The 23,484-nt window shown below is 33.2% G+C and overlaps 2 protein-coding genes across 3 annotated transcripts; one reads left to right on the top strand and one right to left on the bottom strand.

Moving 5' to 3' along the window:
• Positions 1-508: 508 nt before the first annotated feature.
• LOC126856816 (juvenile hormone acid O-methyltransferase-like) lies at positions 509-2,971 on the bottom strand. The gene is made up of 5 exons (XM_050605701.1): positions 2,785-2,971; positions 2,486-2,657; positions 2,194-2,329; positions 1,471-1,615; positions 509-1,340 (listed from the first exon to the last, which is right to left on the bottom strand). The coding sequence occupies exons 1-5, from the start codon at positions 2,969-2,971 to the stop codon at positions 1,138-1,140; spliced, it is 843 nt and encodes a 280-aa protein (XP_050461658.1). The 3' UTR covers positions 509-1,137.
• Positions 2,972-7,355: 4,384 nt separating this feature from the next.
• On the top strand, positions 7,356-18,235 carry LOC126856814 (allatostatin-A receptor-like). 2 transcript variants are annotated; one of them, XM_050605699.1, is made up of 5 exons: positions 7,356-9,220; positions 11,952-12,081; positions 12,178-12,435; positions 12,526-12,776; positions 17,590-18,235. In XM_050605699.1, exons 1-4 carry the CDS (start codon positions 8,799-8,801, stop codon positions 12,772-12,774), a joined length of 1,059 nt encoding a protein of 352 aa, XP_050461656.1. In that variant the 5' UTR covers positions 7,356-8,798; the 3' UTR covers positions 12,775-12,776; positions 17,590-18,235. The 2 variants fall into 2 exon arrangements, with proteins under 2 accessions (XP_050461656.1, XP_050461655.1); XM_050605698.1 differs by having other exon boundaries at positions 12,160-12,435.
• The last annotated feature ends 5,249 nt before the right edge of the window (positions 18,236-23,484 follow it).

Genomic DNA, 23,484 nt, shown 5'->3' with positions numbered 1-23,484 from the left:
CTTTTAACGTAAACTTAGTTCATTTTTGGGCCATTAATATTAAACTTAACTTAGTTAAAAGAAAAAAATTAATTTACTTAACTTTTAATATTGTCGAAAGTTAATATATTTTATATTTTTTTTCTTAATACGTTTTGCAAAAACATAACATAAAAACAATTTAAAAATTATTTTTTCTGGCTTTATCCTTTGCAAATATACTTATAATATTCTTGTAGTCGATATTTTTAGCCACTTTTTTCTCAATTGAGCAAGCTTTCTAAATCGTTCTATTTCCAGTTAAACGAGATCTACGAGCGGGCGGTATTGAGCAAGATAAGATCATTCATGGCAGATCGAGTGGTAAATTTTCACATGTTTTTGGACACTTTAAGAGAGAGAAAGTAAGAGAGGTTATCGCAAAATTATAATTTTTTAAAATAAGACTTCAAAACGTACATTTATTTTTAATGACTTACCTATTTCCATATAATTAAATTCAGAAATATTATAATTAAATTAAAAACACTTATATGTAAACGATATCCACATAATTTATTTTGTATACAATTTTTTCTATCTTATACAGAATTACATTGCTTGAAATTTTATAATTTACATACTTTTATAATTTGTAGATTACATTAATAAAATTAAAAACTGTATTGAAAAAATTATTGAATTAATTGATCATATAATATATAAAGGACTGATGTCTTGTATTTTTTTAATGAGGCAATTGAAACAAATATTTAATATTTGCAAGTGGAAAATCAATATCGATTTATTAACATGTGATCTTCAACTAAGGAAAATTTGCTGCTTTAGATTGATCTATTTGGAATATTTTATATCTGTAGATAATAGTTTGTTTAATAATTTCTTAATTGCATTCTTGATCGCATTACATGATTACTTCATTTGAATGATCTTTGACCATCGATCATTGATAACGATTTAAAATAATTTTTTTTTTTTTTTAATACAGTAGATCTAGGAAACAGCGATAAATTTTGCTAATTTGATTAAAATTATTTTATAATGATATTATATAAATAAAAATAAAGATAAATATTTTTCTCCAGCATTTCAGAGTTTGCTTGAAAGAGAAAGATAAACATATTGCGCATTCCTCCGATCAATTATTGGCTAATACAATTATAAATGTTTCTGTGCATAAGCTACTAATACAGTATAATAAAGAGGAATATCTTCATGTAGCTTATCGTCATTTTGTCTCTTTTTGTATTCTTCAATTCTTATTTCCTCGAATCTACACGCAAACTCGTTAATGAATTCCTCTCTTAGATTATGCGGCATTTTATCCAAAAATGCAAAAGTATGCTGTAAAATAATCTTGGCTGTCGAAATAAATAATATAATTAAAAAAATTGTAATTAAAAAAAAATAATATAAAAAAGAATTTATGATACAAATAATAATTACATCTAGAATTTAATTTTTGTATGCATATTGAAGAAAAATACTTACATATATATTTTTTCGTATTTATAAATGCGCTCTTGTTTCGATGACTACAATGGTGAACTTGAAATCCGATATCTTCAAGTATTTCTTTTAGCTCATCGTGAGGTCGGATTGAATAATGAAATGACCCAATATATTTTTTTTTGTCCTATACAAATTTATTCTAATTAAAAAATAGATGATAAATATCAAAGTGATATTTGTATTATAAATATCACTTTGATATTTATCACTTTTTATTTATTAATTTTTAATTAAACTAAATTTATGAATTTATTTTGTAACGGCGTTGAAAGTAATAAAAAAAATGTCCTAAACGTACACTTTTTATTATAAAATCTATCGCTACTTTGTATTTTTAATATAATTTAATTATAATAAAATATGCATACTGATTACCGCGTTGACTCTTAATTGCCTTCCTTTGTATAATACATATAAATAAACAAAGCAATTTAAAAAATTATGTGTATTGAAAACATGACCTGCTGTATTTGACAATCGCGATATCATTATTTTTACGGACTGATTAATGAATAAAATAATAAACTATATTCAGAAATCGTAGGTCTCAGTAGATTAGAATTTAAAGTAATCAAATCTCTTATGATAGCCACCTACATGCATACACTTGACGGATTTTTAAAAACAAAGTTTTTTCACATAAAAATTATTCTATAATTTTTTCTTATATCGCATTTTTGGTGTAATAATATATATATTCACCCCCATGTACGCTGCATATCGCGTATCTTCCGTCATAGCTTTCAAAGATTCAAATATGGTTGCTTGATGCGCTATGCTTAATATAAGCATAGTTTTACCAGGCCGAAGCATACGATACATATTTCGAAACGTTTGGCTGTTAAACAACTAAATGTTAATTTTAATTTTGAAAATATACATGTATTAGGATATTTTTTCGAAACATAGTTACGTAAAAGTATATTGATGCAATCGTATGTGCAAGTTATTTTTTATGAAAAAAAAGATTAATTTAATAATTTTTTTTTTTTACCGAATATCATTGCACCACTGAAAAGCATGAAATGAGAATATATGATCAAATTCTGAGACATATTTCTCGGGCAAATTTTTAGTTTCAATATCCAGCACTTCGAATTTAAGTCGATTCTCATCACCGTATGTTTTGTTGGCATATTCAACTAGTTCCTCCATAATATCTGTACCTTTACAATATATAATTATTGCATTAACTAATGATAATTTACAACATATAGTGTACAACTGACGCATACATATGTGCGTGCGTATGCGTCAGTTGTTACATTCTTATAATTTATTATTTTTTCTTACCAATCATTGTCGCATTTGGATCAAGAGACGGAAGGAGAATATCTTTTGTTTTATCTCCGCGTCCACAACCGACATCTATACATTTTCCAGATATATTTTCTAGATCTTTGTCAAATTCTTTGAGTAGCAATGATATATTATTTCTGGATTCATTATCAAATAAAACGTATTGTGCTGATTCTGCCATGGTTTTACGATGGCATTCAAAAAACAAAGATATATAGTTTGCAGAGAATATTACTCTTGCGTTATAATGTCGAATGAATATGATGCGATCGACTGCCTTATATTATCTGTATTCCCACCCTGAAGTTCTCCCGTGTATCCCACGCAAAAGGCTTCAAATTAAAAATATTTTTGCTTTTTTGCTTTTTATATTTTTAAATATTTTTAATATTTTTAATATTTTTAATATTTTTTATATTTGATATTTATTTTATTTTGTTTGTTTTTTATATTTTTGAATTTTTATATGTATTTTTTATTTTTGTATTTGTTTTAATATTGTCAAGAGTTAATATATTTGATACTTTTTTTAAAATAATATGTATTATAAAAATGTAACATAAAAGTAAATTTAAAAATTATGTTTTCTGGTCTTAATCTTTGCTAATATGTCTATAATATCCTTGTAATAGAGATTGTTGGGCATTTCCTTCTCAATTGGTATAGGATCGCTAAATTTTTTATCCTGTTAAATGAAGTCCTGCAAGCAAACGAGCCGAATAAGTCGCAGACTGAGTGATTAATTTTCGATACTTTAGAAATTATTGGTGTCTATTAAAATTTTGCGCTCTATGCTAGAGCGTATTACGTAGTGTCTATTAATAATCGCCTCCGATTCTGCGAATTGAAGATATGATAAAGATTTGTGATGATTGTGGACGTATTATGGATAAAAATGCAAATGTTTTATCTTCCCTCTTTATCTGTAGCTTAAGAGGTTGCACAAAGTATATATTATTCCTACTAATACGATAATAAATTTGTATGGAATTTGTACAATATATTTGGTAAATTGGAAGCACTCAGAAAGGCATCTATGCGTTTAAAAAAAAATTTTACATGTATCAAACTCTTTTAAAAAATAACATACAAAAATTGAAAATAATAATTTTTTTAATAGTGGTTTTTATTTTTATTGATTGACCCTCTAAAGTGAGCTTCTTCGCATAAAATTAAGTAGAATTAAAAAAATTTAAGTATTTTATATATTTTAATGAGAAATTTGGGATGTTTTGTGGCTTCAAAATTTTGTAAATGTTGTTCAATAAAATCAAGAAAGAGAGAGATAAAGAAAGGTTATAATTTTTCTTTATGAATATACAATAAAACGTCACTGACACGTCTATAACATATCTAATTGTAAGTGACGATTAAATCGGTGAGGTGTGACTTTTTATGCAGATTTACCATTTTTTTTTAAAATAAAACTTTGAAACTTATTTTTAATGGCTTACCTATTTTTATAATATAATTAAATGAGAAAGTAACACAGAGTTTAATCACGACTGCTTTTGCTATATAATTGTTAATAACTGCACATGTTTTATTGGTAAGCTTTTTATACTCTTTGAATGATTTAGAGGGGATACTTGAAAGTCATTATTAAGCAATTTATTTATTACATGCTCTCACATCTTAGTTGAATTGCCTTTATTACGTGAATAATGTTTCTTGGGCTTTAAGATTTAGCCTTTTGACTATAAGTTAATCAATAATTAAATTCAATCATTTGCTAAATCAGTTTTTTTAATTTTGAATGATAACTAATTTCTATAACGAACGTTTAAGAAAATTAGAAATGGAAAATGTTTAATCATAAAAATTTTTTTTCCAGGAATTTTAATGTTGAAATTTTTATCGTTTATAGATCCTTTATATTTTGACAGAAGGATAATTTATAATTTCCATTATAAGGAAGACAAATATAATTTGATTTTATTATCATACGAGAAGTGGAATCAACAACAAAATTAAACAAAAGAAAAGATTATATATTAAAAAAAGAAACTGAACAATTTATATGTATATAAAAATAATTATAAAATTATAATAATTACATTCAAAAACAATTAATTTGATAAAAATTTTATTATCTGAATAATTTTATAATCGATTTAGTTACTTCTCTAGTTTATGCTCTTACCGACTTTTGATAAGATTGATATTTAACATTTAAATATAAAAATATCTAACAGATGACGGAGCTTGTATATCTTCTTATCGCGATAATACAATCAGCTCAGACAGCACATAACTTCTAAAGATAACAAAAGAATGTCTTTTTTTAACTTATCTTTTGGTCTTATAGACAGGTTATCTTTTGAAAAAGATAATTTTTTATTAAAAAAGATATTTTTTCGTCATCTTTTGTATTTTTCGATGAAGCAAAAAGACGTTAAAAATATCTTTTCGGTCAATCAAAAACAATTTTTTATTATTATTTATTATTATTTTATATTATTATTTTATATTAATATTTAACATCAATAAAATTCAATATATCAATTAAAAAAGTAAAAATTGTTTTACCGTGCATGCTTGCAAAATAATTCCGCTGGTAGTCCGTCAATATAATGATAAGAGTATCTCGTAAACGCACGATTCGTAAATATATTTTGCAAGTGTACTGTATACGATTTTCGTTCCTTACGAGTATAAGATATTAAACAAGTATTAATTAAATTATATATTTAATTGTATGTATTAAACATGTACGTGTTGTATGTATTAAATTACCTAATATAATTGTCATTTGTACACGAAGTTATTAAATATAATTAAATCCATATGATCGATACAAAATCGGTACATACACATAATCGCGAGATGCGAAAAAAATTTGCTTAAAAAATTTTTATTTATTTATTAATAATAATTAAAATATTATTAATGAAATTTCCATTTAAGCGAGAAGTAAGTTAATCTGAAATTGTCGTGAAATTAGTTTACAATGTAAAGTAACTTTTTAATTAAATTATACAGTCCCAATTTCGACGAAGGACGTTGTTCATATTCTGTAGAGAGTAGATAATATAAACGGCCAATGATCTCTTTTTTTATATTATGTATGTTTTTATGATAATAATGATATTACGTATACCTAATTATTAGTATAATATTAATTATTCAATAAATTTATAAAAAAAGTACAACTTCAAAATGTACAGTTTCTTAATTATTTAAATAATTGCATCGGTGCAATGGATGGCTATATTTAACTCTGATAGATATTGAATTCACATTTGGACTTGTCTCTGCTGAATGTCAAAGCATCAGTTGTTGTTTAATTTATCCTTCCCTTTCTCTCTCTCTCTCTCTCTCTCTCTCTCTCTTTTTGCAATTGTTTAAAATGCATTATAAATGCAATGTTACAAACATATAATGCACTTTATATATTATAAGAGAGAAGAGAGAAAAATTAAAATAAATGAAGGTCAACGGTTTGACAGCTGACATTCAACAGAGATAGATCCGAACGAACCCGATATTTTTCAGACAATGATTTTAATATTAAAATTGTCAGAAAAATTACTCCATATCTAATATCATAAGTATTTGATATTTTTGCAAGAGGATTAATACTTCAAACTATCAAGGAAAAAAATAGATTTTTTATATAAACTTGATGCAAATAATTAATATAAGTACAATTATCTCGATTAATATAAGTTAATACAAATAATTATATAAAAATATACAAGATGTTTCAGGATTATAATCTAAATGCGATTGTTAATATTTTGACTTTATATTTTCACGTGCATTGTCATTTTTTATTTAATATTTTTTAGATAGATATTTATTAGCTAGTATTTATAATATATTATATTTAAAATGTATTTATTAGTTAGCATATATTAAATATATAATATATTAAAAAACGAATTTTTTAAACCATTCATTCACAAAGGGATAAGCCTTCGTTAGAAATAATAGAATGAAGCATGGTTTTAGCAGATAAAGCTTAAAAGGTAAATAGAATTCAACGTCTGTATTTCATTTCTTAAATATAATTTCCTCTTCTTATCTGTCTAAAGCTCCTCATTTTTCACCGAAACAAGAATATCGCATTGTCTTTTGGATATATTTGTCACAGAAATATTCAGAGAAGTAGAAAAAGGAGAAAGGAAAGAGTAATTCGATAAATAAATCGTGGGAAGGAAAATCATTAATATTCAAATTTCACAATAATTTCTTTTTTTTTTTCTTTATTATTATTATTTCTCCGTTACATTCGTCCTCCTTTCAAAGCCTTACTCTCGTCATCTAATCGTTCAAATATTTTTCTCTTTCTCTTTCCCCTAAACAAATATATATCTTACGCTTTATCTCGCGCGTTACAGTGTCTTACGTATGTAAGCAACCCTGTATTTCGTCATCGACTTGAGCATGTGTGCGTTTATATACACGTACACATACATACCCGCCACATATATATATATATATATATATATATATATATATATATAATATATAATATATATATAGAGCAGATGGCGCCGCGAATGTGTCCCCCGTCGTTCACGCGTACACCTAGCCCTCCATTTCTGGCCGCGCGCCGCGCCGCATCGCATCGGGGGTGCTTCTGTCAGTGCAAAATCACCCCCGGAGCTGGCGTTATCGGTTAGCGCGCGACGATATCATTCACAACTCGCGACAAACTTTGCCGAACGAACTTGGCACGGAAATGCAACTTCTGGCGAAGTTAAATCTTCGAGGTTCATTCATCGAAGCGATACTAAAGTTTTGCATTAGCGCATCAAGAAGGAAGGAGAAGTGAGCCTTCGATTTTGATTCATCGCAACGAAGTACATACGTAGACATCGTCTACTGGAAAATCGTCCGTAGAAAGAAAAAAAAAAGAAAAAATAAAAAGACTGACTCGGTGTAGAGGACGAGCGAGATATCGCTCGAAAACGTCAAACTTTAGTTGGCCAAGTTGAAGTACTCGGTGGCGAACGTATGGAATTCGATGCTCACGCGTTATTTCAATAATCGGTCTAGCGGTGATCAGTGCAGTGTTTTTCGACTTAAATCCATGAGATTCCTTGGAATTCAATAGAATATCGTGAAACTTTTAATTTACGCCACAGCTTTTAAATTACGCCACAGCTTTTAAATTACGCCATATCGAACTGAGAAAATAGAACAAAGACAAAAACGATTTATAATAATGCAATAAATAACTGATGAGATTACAACGATGTAATGAAATAATGTTTTATTGGAACACGAAGTATAATTCAGAAAACGTGTCGTTCGACATAGTTGACAACTACATTGACAAACGAATGGTATACATGATTAGAGCAAATTCCAGTCCCTCAAATTTAACGATAAACAAGCATATGAAGCAAATTATATATATTTAGATAATTGATTATTGTGTGCATCTCGCTCGATCGAAAAGTTCTTATTATCAGTCCGATATTTTATTCGGCATTCCATGAAAGATTGGCACGTGCCAAATTTTATACAACTAACACGTGGTAAATCAGATCATATATTAAGTGAATAAATAAAATCGTTATCAAAATCATTGTGTGACTAATGTTTATTGACATTTTTAATAATTTGAAGAAAGAGATAGAACTCGCACGTAAGAAGTAAAGCATCATGTCAATATCCTTATATGCGGCTGATTTTTCATCTCTTCGGCATCTTATCGATCTTTGAGATTTTTCAGAATTCAAATGAAAATTCGAAAGATGACACTGTGAAAGAGCGATTAACGATGTTGAATTGCGAATCGTTAATCGTGAAAACTCGATGCCGTTTGATAAGAAGAATCAACTTAACGAGAGGGAAAGGCATCCTCGATGTCAGAGAGTCTCCGCAAGATCCTCCCCTCGAGATCGGGATCCCGTTGTTGAGGAAGAATTGATTAACGTCGCTGTAATGTATGCACAGTTCCTATTGTTATTATCTCGGCCGGGCCGGCCTAACGAGCTCATTACAACGTAATCGAAGAGAGATTTGCGTCGATTTGCGAATCTCTGAAAACGATAATGGAGCCGACGATCATGAATCTCGCGAATGCCAGCAACGCTCTCGTCAATTGCAGCTTCGCGAACGAAGTTGCGTGCGAGGTATACGAATTCGATTATAATCGCGAACTAGTTGAGAGCATTGTGGTGGTAGTGGTGCCATTGTTCTTCGGTATAATCGGCATCCTCGGTCTCGTCGGGAATTCGCTGGTGGTCGTGGTGGTGGCGGCGAATCCTGGAATGAGGTCGACCACGAACATCCTCATCATCAACCTCGCCGTGGCGGATCTCCTATTCGTCATATTTTGTATACCGTTCACGGCTACCGATTTCGTGCTGCCGTATTGGCCGTTCGGCAACATCTGGTGCAAGATCGTTCAATATCTGATCATTGTCACTGCTTACGCGAGCGTTTACACCCTGGTCCTCATGAGCCTCGACAGGTTGGTACGTTAAAATTATTCTCCGGATTGACAAACTGTCGATGTAATTCTCTAGGAATACTCTCGGTAGACTATGTTTTATTATAAAACATTGTCTCTCTTTCTTTGTATCGCGTGAAATACTGGGGGCGTAATATTTCATATAAAACTGTCGGATATGTCTGCAATAGCTGTCAACAAGTGCGAAATAAATGATTTATAAGTCGTATGACTAGAAAATGAGTTGTTCAGAAAGTGAAAAGAATTTTTATTTCAAGCACGAAGAAAAATGGTCGTTTGTAATATCATTTTTTTTTTTTTTATTGGAGAAAAAAAGGAATTTGCCCGCGTAAACATGTTTATCATTATTATTGGAGCAAAATCGGCAATGCAATCGTACAAATGCTTATGAAATGTACAAATAGTAATGTATTAATAATTTTATATGTTTCAACATGTTAATTCACACACACGACGCGGAAATGCTTTTAAGGGGGCATAGATGTTTTTACAAACAACTCGTAGACGGCAATTTATCTTTTTGGGCAAAGAATGACTTATATATATTCATGTATTTATACGGCATTTGTTATCTCAATTTCTTTAGAATGCTTTAGACGCAAACGAATAATTTGAAATTCTTATTCTTACTTTTTCTTCAATGTATATCCTTCAGCGAGTAAGAGAGAGCATTTGTATCGTTTTATTCGTATAATCGATAAAATTGGTTACGACGTAAACACAAACGACTTTAATAAAATATAAATTCCTTTTCCTCTTGAAAAAATTAAAAGGATTAAAAACAAAATAGTATGACGTAAAAAAATAATTGTCTTGAGAGATTTATAGAGTGTCTCATTTTATATAATCTCAGCAGATTTTGTTATGCAACACATTTTTTTTTTCTAGCGAAAGTTTGATAAACTTTTTTTGCATAACATCCAATTATTTAATATTCAATTATATAATTAATTTTAAATAATTTTAGATAATTTTTTTTAGATAATTAATTTTAAATAATTTAATTAAATAATTTAATTAATTTAATTCTAATTTAATTCTAATTTAATTCTAATTTAATTTAGATAATTGATTTTAATGTTATGGGATAATTTACCAATTATTAGGTACATCACTTAGCATTGTATTAAAGCGAGATTCTCATATAATTGATCAAAAGAGTAAGTTCAAAGGGTATGCTGTATTACTTGGGGCACTTTGCTCCAATGTAACCGAATAAGAAATAAATTCTCCAAATAATATACATACATATATACATGCATATAAGTCTTTTGACCAATTGCAAGAGAATAGCTTTAACACAATGCAAAAAGAATTATCTACTGAATTATTTATTGAAATTATGAATATTAAATATTTCGTATGTAAGCTACGTTAAAAAAATGTAGCTACAAGAAAATTGATCGAGATCATATGATATGGAGATTCTATAAATTTCTTTAGACGATCTATCTCTAATCTTTATCGAGATAAGAAAATTTTCATTTTTCAGGTCTTTTACATTTATATCGAAATCAATTATATATATATATATATACATCGATAAAATTTATATGTCGACTATTATTTTTGCAATTATTTTTCTTTATGCTACTTTCTTTATGCTCTTTGTCCTTAAAATCATTTTCGTTATTTTTATCCGAGATATTTACGCGTGTGATCCGCTTCTTTTACTATAGACATTACTCTTTGCAGTAGCTCCGTAAAGCGCTTCGGGCTTTTCGATAGTTTGACATTCGATTCGAGTCGCCAAGCTTTGAATCGCGATGCGCGCGGCAGTTTGCAGAGTATACGCGAAATATATTCGTTTGATACATTGATCTCGGGCAATCTGAACATGCCAATTTCAGAGCAACGTAGACCATTGTAGACGTGCTCGCCGTCTAACTCCAATATCTCACGGCGATGCGATTCTCTGGTGACCATATAATCGACTATATAATCGACGGCCTGGACGTTGTATGAGCTCGATTAAATCAGCGAGTTACATTCCATTATTCAATCTCCGGTTGTTGAAAAGCAATTTTGTGAAGTATCATTATTACATCAATTGCTAATATGTTGTGTAATAATGTACGTGTCGAGTAATTGATGACTGATTCAATGGCGTGGTCAATTCAGACGGGTCGTAAAATGGAGGAACTCTTCGAACTTGTCCAAGCTTTTATTTCTCTCTCATGGGATCGTTAGATCTTTCTTTTAGATGTTTTATCTTGATTAACACATTACAGATTCATGTACAAACGATCGAGCTTTTTTAAATAATTCTCTGTATCTTACTTTGAATGAGAACGAAGGAGAAATAAACTTAAGAAAGTTCGGTTACTTTCCATCGTCTTTCTCCAACTTTCTTCCCCGAAAGCAAATATGTACGATGTTTAAATCCGAGATTATCCCCAAGTTGTGATTTTTTTTAGCTGATCTTTGAGGCAAGGCCAAACTTCTTAGATTGACTTAGGGATTGCTTTTACAAATTAAACTCATATCTCTCTTTCTTTCTCTCTCATAAACCGATCGCCAACTTTAAGGTAAATTTCTAAAATAACGAGAAGCGATAGATGCTTTTGAGCTCGTTACTCTCGTCATTATTATATTCTGCAAGAAACTTTGTTGAAGCAAAGAGAGGCTTAACCTCAGAGGACTTCGCTTACATCAGATTAGCAATTTAAGCTGTGCTAATGACGAAGTTTGACGGCGGTGGACCATATCAACGATAATAAATTGTCTGCAGATATCTGGCGGTGGTACATCCGATCGCCTCGATGTCCTGGAGGACCGAGAATCATGCCATATTGGCGATCGGCATCGCGTGGGTGGTGATCTTGGCGCTATCCGCTCCCGCTTTTGTGATCCACGGTGAGGTAAGCGAACAAGATGCAAAGCACGAAGCGCGTCCCCGAGCAGGCTCTCGTTCTCTTACGTAGTCCGCGTGTACGTAGATTCACTACATGTTCCAGGAGGGAGAGGGGCTATCGGAGAACCTGACGGCCTGCAGGATCCTGTCGCAGTACGACTGGACATCCTACCAAGTATCCTTCTTCCTCATGAGCTACGTGCTGCCCCTGGTGCTGATATGCATCTTTTATATGTCCGTGCTGATCAAGCTGTGGCGCAGCGCCCGCGTCAGCGCCGAGAGTCGACGCGGCAGAAGACGCGTCACCAGACTCGTCTTCGTCGTCGTCGGGGTCTTCGCCGCCTGTTGGTGTCCCATACAGGTAAAAGGGTCCCACGTTGTTTATCGAAGGAAGCTGTCTCTATCGGTTTCCTCGTTTCATCGTTGATGATGATTTGGTATCGTGTTGCAGGTGATACTGGTGAGCAAGTCCCTGGACGTGTTCCCGCTCACCACGACAACGATAATGGTGCAGATAGTCAGTCATATCCTTGCCTATACCAACAGCTGCGTCAACCCGTTTCTATACGCCTTCCTGAGCGATAACTTTCGCAAAGCCTTTCGGAAGATCATCTACTGCAGGCCGCGCGCGGAGCTGAATAATCAATTGACACCAGCGACGAAGACAACGAGAGCTGGCAGTAGCGGCGATATTCTTTAGAGGTGAGGAAATATTCAATCTGTCGTGCTTGTTTTTCAATTTTTTTTTATTTATTTTTTTATTCGTAAAATATAGTCGATATTATAACACGTCGAAGAATCGATTTTTGCTTTTAAGATGCCTTGCATGTTACGTAATCGAGGATACCGAGGTATCACGAATTGCAATTACTCCTTACAATAGACCGAGTATTTTCTTTTCTTCCTCGAACTTTAACTCTCGAGACACGCAATATCGGTCTGCGTGTGTTTGAATATAACATCAAGAAATATAATATTGCGTTTTATTTTTCCAGCGTATAAATTTTTTTGTCGATGAATATTTCCTTCAATGCTTCAATGCTTAATTTTAGTTCGTTGCCTACTACGTTCTTCCTCAGAAAATTCGGAATAAAAAAAATTTATATCGATCTCCATCGAAGCGACATTACCCGATATATCGATAAAGGCCGTCGTTACGATCTGGAGGATTAATCGAGGCATCTCTTGTCGCGAGATTTCAGAGGATTCCGGAGATATCTTTAGCAATGCAACATGTTACGTTATCGTCCTTATCTTCCCCCTTTCTCTCCCTCTCTCTCTCTCTCTCTCTCTCTCCGCGAGACGATATAAATTTCTTCTTCGGAAGAGATGACGTGCGAAATCGTGCCGGGGGGCACTTAACGACATTATACGATTTACTTGGTCTGCAGATTCGGGCCCAGCCTCCTCGGCTCCCTCGGTACGCGCGTAACAAAATTTTCCTCTTTCCTCGTCCTGCTCTCGCTCCTCTCGTCCCCCTCCCCCGCCGGTTTTCCCCCCTTCTGGGCTCAGCGTGGCGTATTGCCATTAACACGGTGACATTTTCACAGCTAGTTTACTCTGGCTACCATTTTCGTCTGTCCCTTCTACACGCGGATATCGGGGGAGAATTAGAGGAAGGCAGGAAGGAAAGAGGGGAGGGGGGGGGGAGGGGATAGAAGACGGAAGGAGAAGAACGGGTGCGGGTTTAGCGACAAACGCAATTTAATACCGCGAGACATAAATAATGTTAAGTAAAGGGAGTTGGGAGCGGACAGATAGAATGGAAGGAAAATTTTCATTTAAAACAACTTCCGCTGACGTTGCGAGCGCGAGCTGCCTCGCTCGAGCGAGAGGTGTAGCGAAAAGTGTCCCGACATAATAATAATGACTGAAGTTTCTTTTATATAATGCGTGGTGGTGAGCCTGCGGAACAAACACATCGCTCGGCGGGAGAAATATTAATGTATAAACTATAATATAGTTTCCTCTCCCCTTCTGCCTTACGTAACTGTTATTATGCAATAAGGAATAATACCATATCGTTTTCTCACGATTAACGATCAATTTATTTAATTACGAGAGAGAATATTGTCGCGGCAGAATTTATTTTCATAACCAATTTCCTTTTCGTGGTGTGGGAAGAAGGAAAACGAAATGACGTTATTTAATATTAATATATGTAAATATTTTATAAACGTTATTAAAATACTACTATATATATTTTCGTTAGTATGACTAAAGTATTTTTAAGTTTTTTTTTTTTTTTTACTTTATAAAATTTGCATATTGCGGTTGTGTATGCGAGAATCCTATGGACACACGTGACGTATCCGGAATCTTTATTGCGGTGTGACAGATAAATCGGTGGTTGCGATTTATTACCGCAATCAAAATTTCATTCTATTTGCTCTCTGATTTATTTTCACTCGGGCACATCGTTACAACGGCATGTATTGGAGGCTTTTCCGAGAAGAAAAATCATCGCGATAAGTCGCGGGTAGCGAACAAATCTTAATGAGGCTATAGCGTCTTTCAGAAAGATTGACAGTTGATCGAAAATTCAATTAACCATTCTTTGATACACACCGGAACTACGTGTTATCGTTTTATGCAATAGCGATTCGTTTTTTGATTCCTTACCGCGTACAATCGTCATATTTTGTTTATTTATTTATTTTTTTACCTTAGATCGAGAAAACTGACGCTGAATGCAGCGTTTATGTTTCGATTGATATTTACAATTGATATTTTCTGATTTATGCTTATGATATTAATTAAAATTAATATCGATCAATCGTCTATTTACAGTCTAACTGGCTTAAAATCGTCAGCTGGCGCGTTTTGTTTGATCTAGTCGGAATTATCAATATCCATTTGTGTTTTTCAGTCTATTAAACAAACAGATGATGAATTGATATTACAGAGTTTAATCCGAATTCACCCATATTAGGCTCCTCTCTTGTTGTGTAAACAGGAGTACGTAATGAATTATACCAGCGCGTAATAAATTTCTCGAAGCTTGAATATCGGTCGGGAAAAAGATCCTTATTAAATTTATTTAATTAATATCGTAAAAAAACTTGATCTCGTAATGATTTTACGTCAATTATTGGAGCATATTATTAAATGGTTAACAATACAACTGCTCGCCAAGGATATGTATCCTGACAGTTAACGTCAAATGTCACCGAGAACAAAAATTGCAAAGAATGATACAATGCGGTCGTGACGACGCAAGCGGACAGTTCCGAACTGTTTGGCAGCTCAGTCAGACGGAAACGCCCTATATTTTATGCAGACCAGACGTTTATGAAAGGATAACCGATTCCCTGGGTAATCGTCGGCGCCCTGAGAACGGCGGCGGAGAACGGAGCGCTCGTAAAAATGGCACTGGTGCTCTAGTGCAAACAAATCTTAATCAAATAAATTTGCGTATGCAACGGGATGGTAATTCGATACCCCTCGACTCGATTTTGACTAAAACGTTGAGCAAAGTCAAGCTCGGCGTGATATTAGCGGCTCTATTTGCGCGCATACGACGATTTGCTATCAATAAACAACGCTGGACCCAGATTGATAGATTGTCTGTTTGCGCGCTCTGCTTTTATCGTGCTCTCTTTATTTTACTAATAGATTTCGAAGAAAATCATAAAGCGTATATCGAGAGATGCGAAATTAATTGCGAAGATTATATCTGCTTTCGTTATGCGGAAATTTATTAAATTTTGTCGCTTAAAAGATTGCTGTGTAAACGGAACTTTTTTATAAAATTTATAAAATGAGAATTTTTGCATTTATGAGAATTTCTAGGATGATTATTTTTTAAATTTTGAAAATTTAATATCCTCTCTCTCTCTCTCTTTGACACTTCTAAAATGCTTTTCAATTCAGCACATTTTTATAACTATACCTTTTTAAAGTATTATGCAGCCAAAAGTAAATGAAATACGTTGACATTTACATTTAAAAAATTTGTTCGTATTGATTAGGAACACGAGCAATGTAAATCCGGAGACAATACATCGCAAACAATTTTCCTTGTTTCATCTCGACAATCGCGACATTATTCTCGTTTTTTTTGCATTCGTTTTGCGTAATTAGCCGTTGAAAAGCTTCCAGGCAAATATGGATTTTCGCCGATTCAGTTTATGTAGCGAGAACGTCGAGAGCTATAATTTCAAAGATGTCGCCCGGAAAAAGTTGTCGCCGTTGCCACATGATAAATGGGAATTGTTTGGCAAAGATTTAGAAATGTATATCATAGAGGGTTGACATTCTCATGAATTGGTACGCAGGACGTGTCTGCCACAAGAAATATCTCACACGCGATTCTCCTTATTTATATAAATATAGTGAAACAAAATTGACAAAAAGTCTTTTGATAAACATTTTTCGCGAGAAATACTATTTTATAAAAAGACTTACAAAATTATAACTTAAATTAAATTCATATGTAAAATGTTTCGATATTGCATCAGTTATAATTTTCAAATAATGGCAAAAAAAAAATAATTATTTAAATATTTTAAGCTCTCTATATATTCTTTTACATACATGATTTATTTTATGATTTTATTTAGATATAATCCAGGAGTTTAGATGAAAATGAGTGAAGATTGTTAAGCTCATTTCACTGGCGTATTAATCATTTTTTCATGCTAATGTGTAAACTTTTTATTAAAATTCAGTTTATATCTCGTTTGCATATCTTTGGCTTAATTGAAATTTATTGGAGAATTGAATTTTTTAGTTACTTATTTTTTGTACATTTGTTGGAAGAAAGAAAAATAAGTCGCTTCGTAACGTAAAAACTTATGATTATAAAAAGAAGTTTCCTTACAAAATAATACATGCTACAACGTTGAGGAATATCTTTTTTAAAATCCGACGTTTCATGCACAACAATCTAATGAGTACAATACGAAGGCAACGATATGCAAATTTGATGATGCGCACACAGATCGATCACAAGGAGAAGGTCGATCGACGGTGTTGGAAAGAAGCTTAAATCAAAAAGGAGAAGAAAGAAGGAAATAGCCAAGAAGCGTGAAGGGTTGTGGAGTACACCAGCCAGCCTCTTTTACTCTCTCGACGAGAAAAGTCTTCCGCTTATTTCACGACGCGGCCTACTTTCGAAATCTCTCCCCGTCTCTCCTACAGGAATTGCACCGTCGAGATCAGGGGACGGTGAATCGAATCGGAATCGAAGTCTGGAATGCCGAGAAACTTTTTCGACGAGTTATAATCGAAATGCAAATCTCTTATTATTATTTAAATATTTTTTTAACTTGAAGAATGAAGAAGATCTAGGTTTTCATAATTTTTGCAGGGAATGAAGGAAGGGATAATTCTAAGAAGCATTTGATTGTATTTTTTGCGATATTTGTTTTATACGCGACAAAGAAACAAAAATTGCATTTATTATAAGTATAGAGAGGATCCGAAAATTTACACGTAGAAAATTCTAGTGTCCAGTTTGCGCGGGAACACACTTGTGTCTTTACATTTAAATGTTGTTTACTGTGTGTTACAGACACAAATTATCATCGACGACGGCGCGGATCGACGAATGTCTACGACTATCTATAGGATATTCGGTGTTCGATGTCATCTGGCGATTAGCGAAAAGACGTGGTTTTCAATTCTTTAAATCTCCGCCAAAATATATACACACTTTATATTTCTTTATCGATAAAGAAATTATACTTAAATATCTTCTTCAAAACGGGCAATTAAGTATAATCGTTGCAAAAGTACGATTTGAGCATAGCTTAGCAGTTTGCAAAAAAAAAAAGGCCTATTATACCGATCGTCATCATCGACATCTTTTTTTGAGTGGATCTCATAAACTCGATTAGCGAATTATGAATACCCGGACGATATTTCGCGAGTGCGATATTACGAAATATTAATAAATGTAAAAAGACGCGGACTTGTTTCCCGACGCTCACCCTTATCCAGGGCAGCTAATTCGAAGGATTATCAGGGTCATCGTCAGGAAATTATACACGTCCGAGCATTGTAAAGTGTATCAATAAAGGCATTGAGATAAAATCTATATCTCGCATTATTGGAGTAAAAGCAGAGGAATGACATTTGATTGACATTTCTTCTTGTATTGAGAGCTGTATGTCAGAATGTAATAAAGAACTATTTTCGATGTAATTTAAAATTTTTTATTTTACTTACGGATTTTAATGAGAATAATCGGGCATCGAAATGCCGGAATTAAGCATTTATGTGCAGAAAGCAGCGAATTGTCTTTCAGAGAAAGAGCTGTTACTAAGAAGAAATCTAAAACAATCTTCCTCACTGAAATAACAGCATGATTTATGCTTCGCAGATTACTAAACAGAACCAGATTTATCGGTGATGATGTTAGCAAAGAAAATAATTCGAGTTTTCATATCGAAGAAGTAAAAGCTCATTCCTCAATAATGAGAGACGAATTATTTCAAGTAGTCGTCTCTTATTTATTCATTATTTGTTTCTGCATTTTCGAATACACAAATATAATAGTTTGATTAAAAATTTCGCAATTGTTAATTAAAAAATTGTTACTTATTAAATCTAATTTGTATATTTAAGAAATATATTAAACGCAAAAACTCATTTTATCTTGAAATAAGAAAGAAGTCGTTTCATTAGTTCGACAAAACGTAATTTGTATTGATGTCATAATCCAATATTTGCAGTGGCCGATTCTGAGCCTTAACTATGCACGAACGACAATGTAATGAATTTCCCTTTGTGTTGGGCGCAAACGCGAGAGAACATCACCTTTAGCTATGCGGACAAGCCGGCTTAACGAGACGACAGGATGACTTTAAGTAGATGGAATTAAGGAGGCTAATGATTGACGAACAAAAGGAAATCGAATTGCGCCTCTCGCGCGCGGGAGCGAATCTCTTTTTTTGTAAGTTAAATGTTCCGTAAAAGAACCGCATTTTCCTGCCAATTTCTCTCAACTTGTCACCTCGATGCAAGGATTCGAGAGAGAGAGACAGAGAGAGACAGAGAGCGAATTTCCGATAATTGTATTAATAAAATTAATTGTCATCACCGGTTGTTCTCAGAGATCCTATGATTTATAAGATCTCTGATCTCTCTTTCTCTCTCTAGATTTTTAAGATTGCAAAACTCACGGATTTTCACGATCCAATCATGAGACCATCTTGGATGTGTTATTCAAAGTGACAGAAAGATAGGTAGCGTAGATGAAACAGAGAAGAGAGAGAGAAATGATTATTGAACCTAGAAGGCTCATCTCCTATTTTTGTCTCTCTTAGAATGATCGCTCAAGATGAAAGTTATATATCCGCGTAAATCAGACCTCGCGAAAGAACTTCTAGATATCCAATTATTTTGTTTTTTCCTCTTTTCATTATTTCTGTTATTTAATTACTCATTTTAATCGTGGATTTGGAATTTACGAGAAAAAAGAAGGTAAAGTAAATGTTTATAAAATAAAATATCGATGTTGATTTTGTTCTCTGAAAAAACACGTTTAACGTTGTTCAAATTATTGTTTATAAAACGAATAAAACTATAAGAGATCATAAATCGATATCGTGCACGAATTAAATCTCATTCTATTTTCCAAAGGCATTCGTGTCTCGCATTACGATTTCATCGCTGTCGCTGCGCGATAACGCGTAAATAATGCGGAAGATAATATTTTGTCGAGTAGGGGTTGTATTAGTCAAAGAGCGTTTTTACGAGTGCGGGTAAAATTAAATGGATTTTATATGGTTTATGAGTGCAACACGCGACGCGCATAAATATCGACTCGTCCTCATATGAAAAGAGAGCTAGCTTGGGGGGGGGGACTGTGATGTCACTGAAAACGACTAAGTGAAATTACTTTACGTTCACTCATCTGAAAACTAGTTCATCTCCTGTAAATCATAAAGGCAGAAAGCGCAGACTATAATTCGACACGTGTTTCAAAAGTACGCGGATTCTAGATCGATTGACAAGATTGAATAATCCTTGAAGACTGGCATTTCTTTTTGGTAATAAATCGTGGAATTTTATTAAGTCAAAAAGGAAGATTGAAGCTTACGAATAAAATCTCGAATATCTGATAATCTCATAAAAGTTACCTGTGTGTCGGGAACTTTGCAAACACGACTTATTGACAATCCTGTTGCTTGCCATCATTAATAATCTTACTAGATTTTCCAGAAATGAAATTAGTAACTGTATTGTGCGGAAATTATATATAATTTTTCACAATCTTATCTTTGACAGCATTTCTAATTTTTTCTCCTCTCTCGAGTTTGCGGGATGAAATCTGTGGCACGAATGTATACGCCAGCCATTGCGATGTTAATCTAAATTACATGTTGGTAAATTAACATGCCTGCCCTGCGATCTTTGTGAAACGGTAATGAACCATAAGTAGAAACGCGTATGGAAGGTGAATGAGGGGGAGATAGAGAGAGAGAGAGAGAGAGAGAGAGATGTGTTTACAACCGCCTCGGCAAAAGGAAAATAGCAGAGATCGCATAGAAAGAATTGTGTGTGTGTGTGTGTGTGTGGAAGGGGGAGGCGGGGGGGAGGGACGGGTACCTTAAATGGTTGGGAACATTTCATCGGTGAAAGGCAGAAACACCTATTGCTCCAATTCTCTCTCTCTCTCTCTCTCTCTCCCCCATCAGTTTGCTCGCTCGCGTTCCCTTTTGTCGGAGGATCGATGAACTCTGTCCTTGCGCGCAACAATGAGAGAGGGAGGCGGACGGGATTCGTACTGTGTCTCTCTTTCAGGAAAGATGAGAAGCGAAACGAAACCCCCGTTTCTTCCCTCGAAGCACGCGCGTCAGGAAGCAACGATCTTTCTCGGTACGACGCAATGATCCTTCAGAGAGGTATGCGCTTCAAGAGTATCATGTTCTTCGTTCGTTATCTGTTTATTCGCGCATAATGGAAAAGCCGGGAAAAAGAAATCAATTACCGCCACGAGGTATTGCTCCCACAACGTGATCTTAAATATTAATTTAATAATTCACACACGATCGGGATCACTGGGGTGGCTTTTTTTGCTTTGTGCTAATTTTCTTTTTTCTTACTGTATCACGATTGATATTTAATTATTCAGTCTTTGTTTAATTTTCTTTTAATTCTTTTAATGATGTGCGAAACAGCAGTCTTAATACCATCCCTATTAGGGGAGATGATAATAATAGAGAATTAACGGGCTCTCAGAGAGCCACGATGGTGGTTAAGTACTTACGGATACATTCAGTTATCGGATTATTCCGGCTAACGGGATTCCACCTCGGCACGTTCCAGAGTTGGGAGTGCTCGTGGCATGATCATCGGCATCCATCCGATGACCGATTTATAGCTCCTAGGTTCTATAGGTTAAATGAAACAACATTTAGACACACGGTTGCTGTCCCCCTAAAATCTCGAAAGCCTAGAACAACTCGCGTTAAATCAGTTAAATTATGGGGGCTAATTACGAGCTTGAGCTGATTCTTTTTTTCTTTCTCATAGAGGAAGCTTTGTTTTTGTGAAAATTTTTTTCTTTCAAACTCCCATGCCAATCTGCTCAGAATGTTTTAAAGCGTCGAAAAAATATATTTTTATAAAATGTCCGTATGTGTGTGTATGTACGTGTGTATGTGTACAAAAAGGACGCGGTTGCTCTAACTTCCGTAAATTTTGAGATGACGGGCTAAATTTTTTTTATATAAATAAAGTATCATTAAAGGTTGGTTGGTATTGTACTTGGCTAGGATCGGTGAAGGGGTTTATTTTTTTATAAAATTTTGAATTTTTCAAAAAAAGGGTATTCTAACTTTCGCAAATTTTGAGATATTGGTCTAAATATTTTTATATAAATAGAATATCAAAGGATGATTGCATATTGAATTTGATAAGAATTGATAAAAAAGTTCATTTTTTATGAAATTTTGAATTTTTTTAAAAAAAGATTATTGATATTATAAAGGGAAGAAAATAAAATTATGTGCAAGTTTCTAATTTGCACAATTTTTTACTTTTTTTTTTTTTTTACGAAAAGCGAATGATTACGATTTATTATTTATTAACAAACTTGCATGCGCTTCAAAAGAAGACACAGGCAATTAGAGATTCATGGAAAACGACTCGACGACGCCACGAAATCTCGCAAATGGATCTTCCCTTTGCACTTTACCTCCCTCAAGAACTTATCGCCTACGTCGTTTAATCTATCCGGCCATCTATTCAGCACGATGCGCGTCGTGCGATGCTGTAACAATGACCTCATTCCATAAACTCCTGGCATACTCTGGAGCGCATAAAAATATGCCGGCTGTTTATAGCGAGAGACGCGTACAGAAAGCGGCTTTTCATCGGCCGTGCGTTATATCCAGCTACGACCAGAATCCCCTTCCAAAGTCATAAGCCAGGCCCGATTAACCAGTTATACGTTGATCCACGCGGAAGGAAAGGACAGATGGCGGGTTTTTATTAACTTTGTACAAACTGCATCCCAAATTCTCCGCATTTTATCTCCCGTATATATGGATTTTCGAACTCGCAGATCTTTTTCTATCCTCCCTTGTGCTGCAAGCGATTAAGAATTCAGAGATCTCTCGTAGAATAAGTTTTAAGGGTACGCGAAGGAGTACAGAGGGACTAAAATATAGTCTTTACTTAATCCCAAATGAAGCTTATTAAAATTTCAGCTTGAAATTCGCTTAATGAGATACTAAGAGACGAGGGGATTAAAAAGCTACGAGAAAGAAAAAAAGATAGCATGCTATCAACAATTTTCCCAGGCGGTAATTAGCTGCGATGAATAGATGATGCAGGATTTTTCCATTTCTTAACCGGGTAAATCTCATGAATGAAAATTGTCGCGAAAGTTTTCAATAGCCTTATACTTTGTGAAAAGATCTTGTAGTTGGTGAAAAGTGCACGCTGGAAAGCAAGAGCCGACGCCAAGAATTCCGACGAGATTTCTCCCGCGAAGAATTGTTTTATCCAAAGTGAGGATTGCTGTCAAAAAATTCAGGCGTCTAACGAACTGAAACACCTTCTCTTCTCGAATACGAAAATATTCGATATCTAATATCTAGGATACGCAATCAAGGATAGAAAAAGAAAGGCAAGAAAATTTATCGATTTATTTTTCTCTCTATATATTTCTATCATATATTACTTTACATTAAACATAATATATTAAATATAATTAAAATTACTTGTGTAAATGAATAGATATTAAATATAAATTAATTAAATTAACATATTGTTTGATTGTATTTAATTTAATATATAATATATTGTATAAATATTTTTATACAATATATATTAAATTAAATACAATCAAACAATATATTAATTTAATTAATTTAAATATATTACATTAACGATATTAAATTAAATACAATATTTTTTAAATATATATTGTATAAATATTTTTTTATTATGCAAA

Source organism: Cataglyphis hispanica, chromosome 19, assembly GCF_021464435.1.
Source record: "Cataglyphis hispanica isolate Lineage 1 chromosome 19, ULB_Chis1_1.0, whole genome shotgun sequence".
Taxonomy (NCBI): domain Eukaryota; kingdom Metazoa; phylum Arthropoda; class Insecta; order Hymenoptera; family Formicidae; genus Cataglyphis; species Cataglyphis hispanica.
Note: the sequence above shows the minus strand (reverse complement) of the source record. Positions and strands in the feature narration are given on the sequence as shown.

Coding starts and splice junctions, on each gene's coding strand:
- LOC126856816 (XM_050605701.1), bottom strand. CDS start 2,971: ATGGCAGAATCAGCACAATACGTTTTATTTGATAATGAATCCAGAAAT. Junction 2,330..2,485: donor CAGTGGTGCAATGATATTCG/GTAAAAAAAAAA, acceptor GTTGTTTAACAG/CCAAACGTTTCGAAATATGT. Junction 1,616..2,193: donor GATATGCAGCGTACATGGGG/GTGAATATATAT, acceptor AAATTTGTATAG/GACAAAAAAAAATATATTGG.
- LOC126856814 (XM_050605698.1), top strand. CDS start 8,799: ATGGAGCCGACGATCATGAATCTCGCGAATGCCAGCAACGCTCTCGTC. Junction 9,221..11,951: donor GTCCTCATGAGCCTCGACAG/GTTGGTACGTTA, acceptor AATTGTCTGCAG/ATATCTGGCGGTGGTACATC. Junction 12,082..12,159: donor CTTTTGTGATCCACGGTGAG/GTAAGCGAACAA, acceptor GCGTGTACGTAG/ATTCACTACATGTTCCAGGA.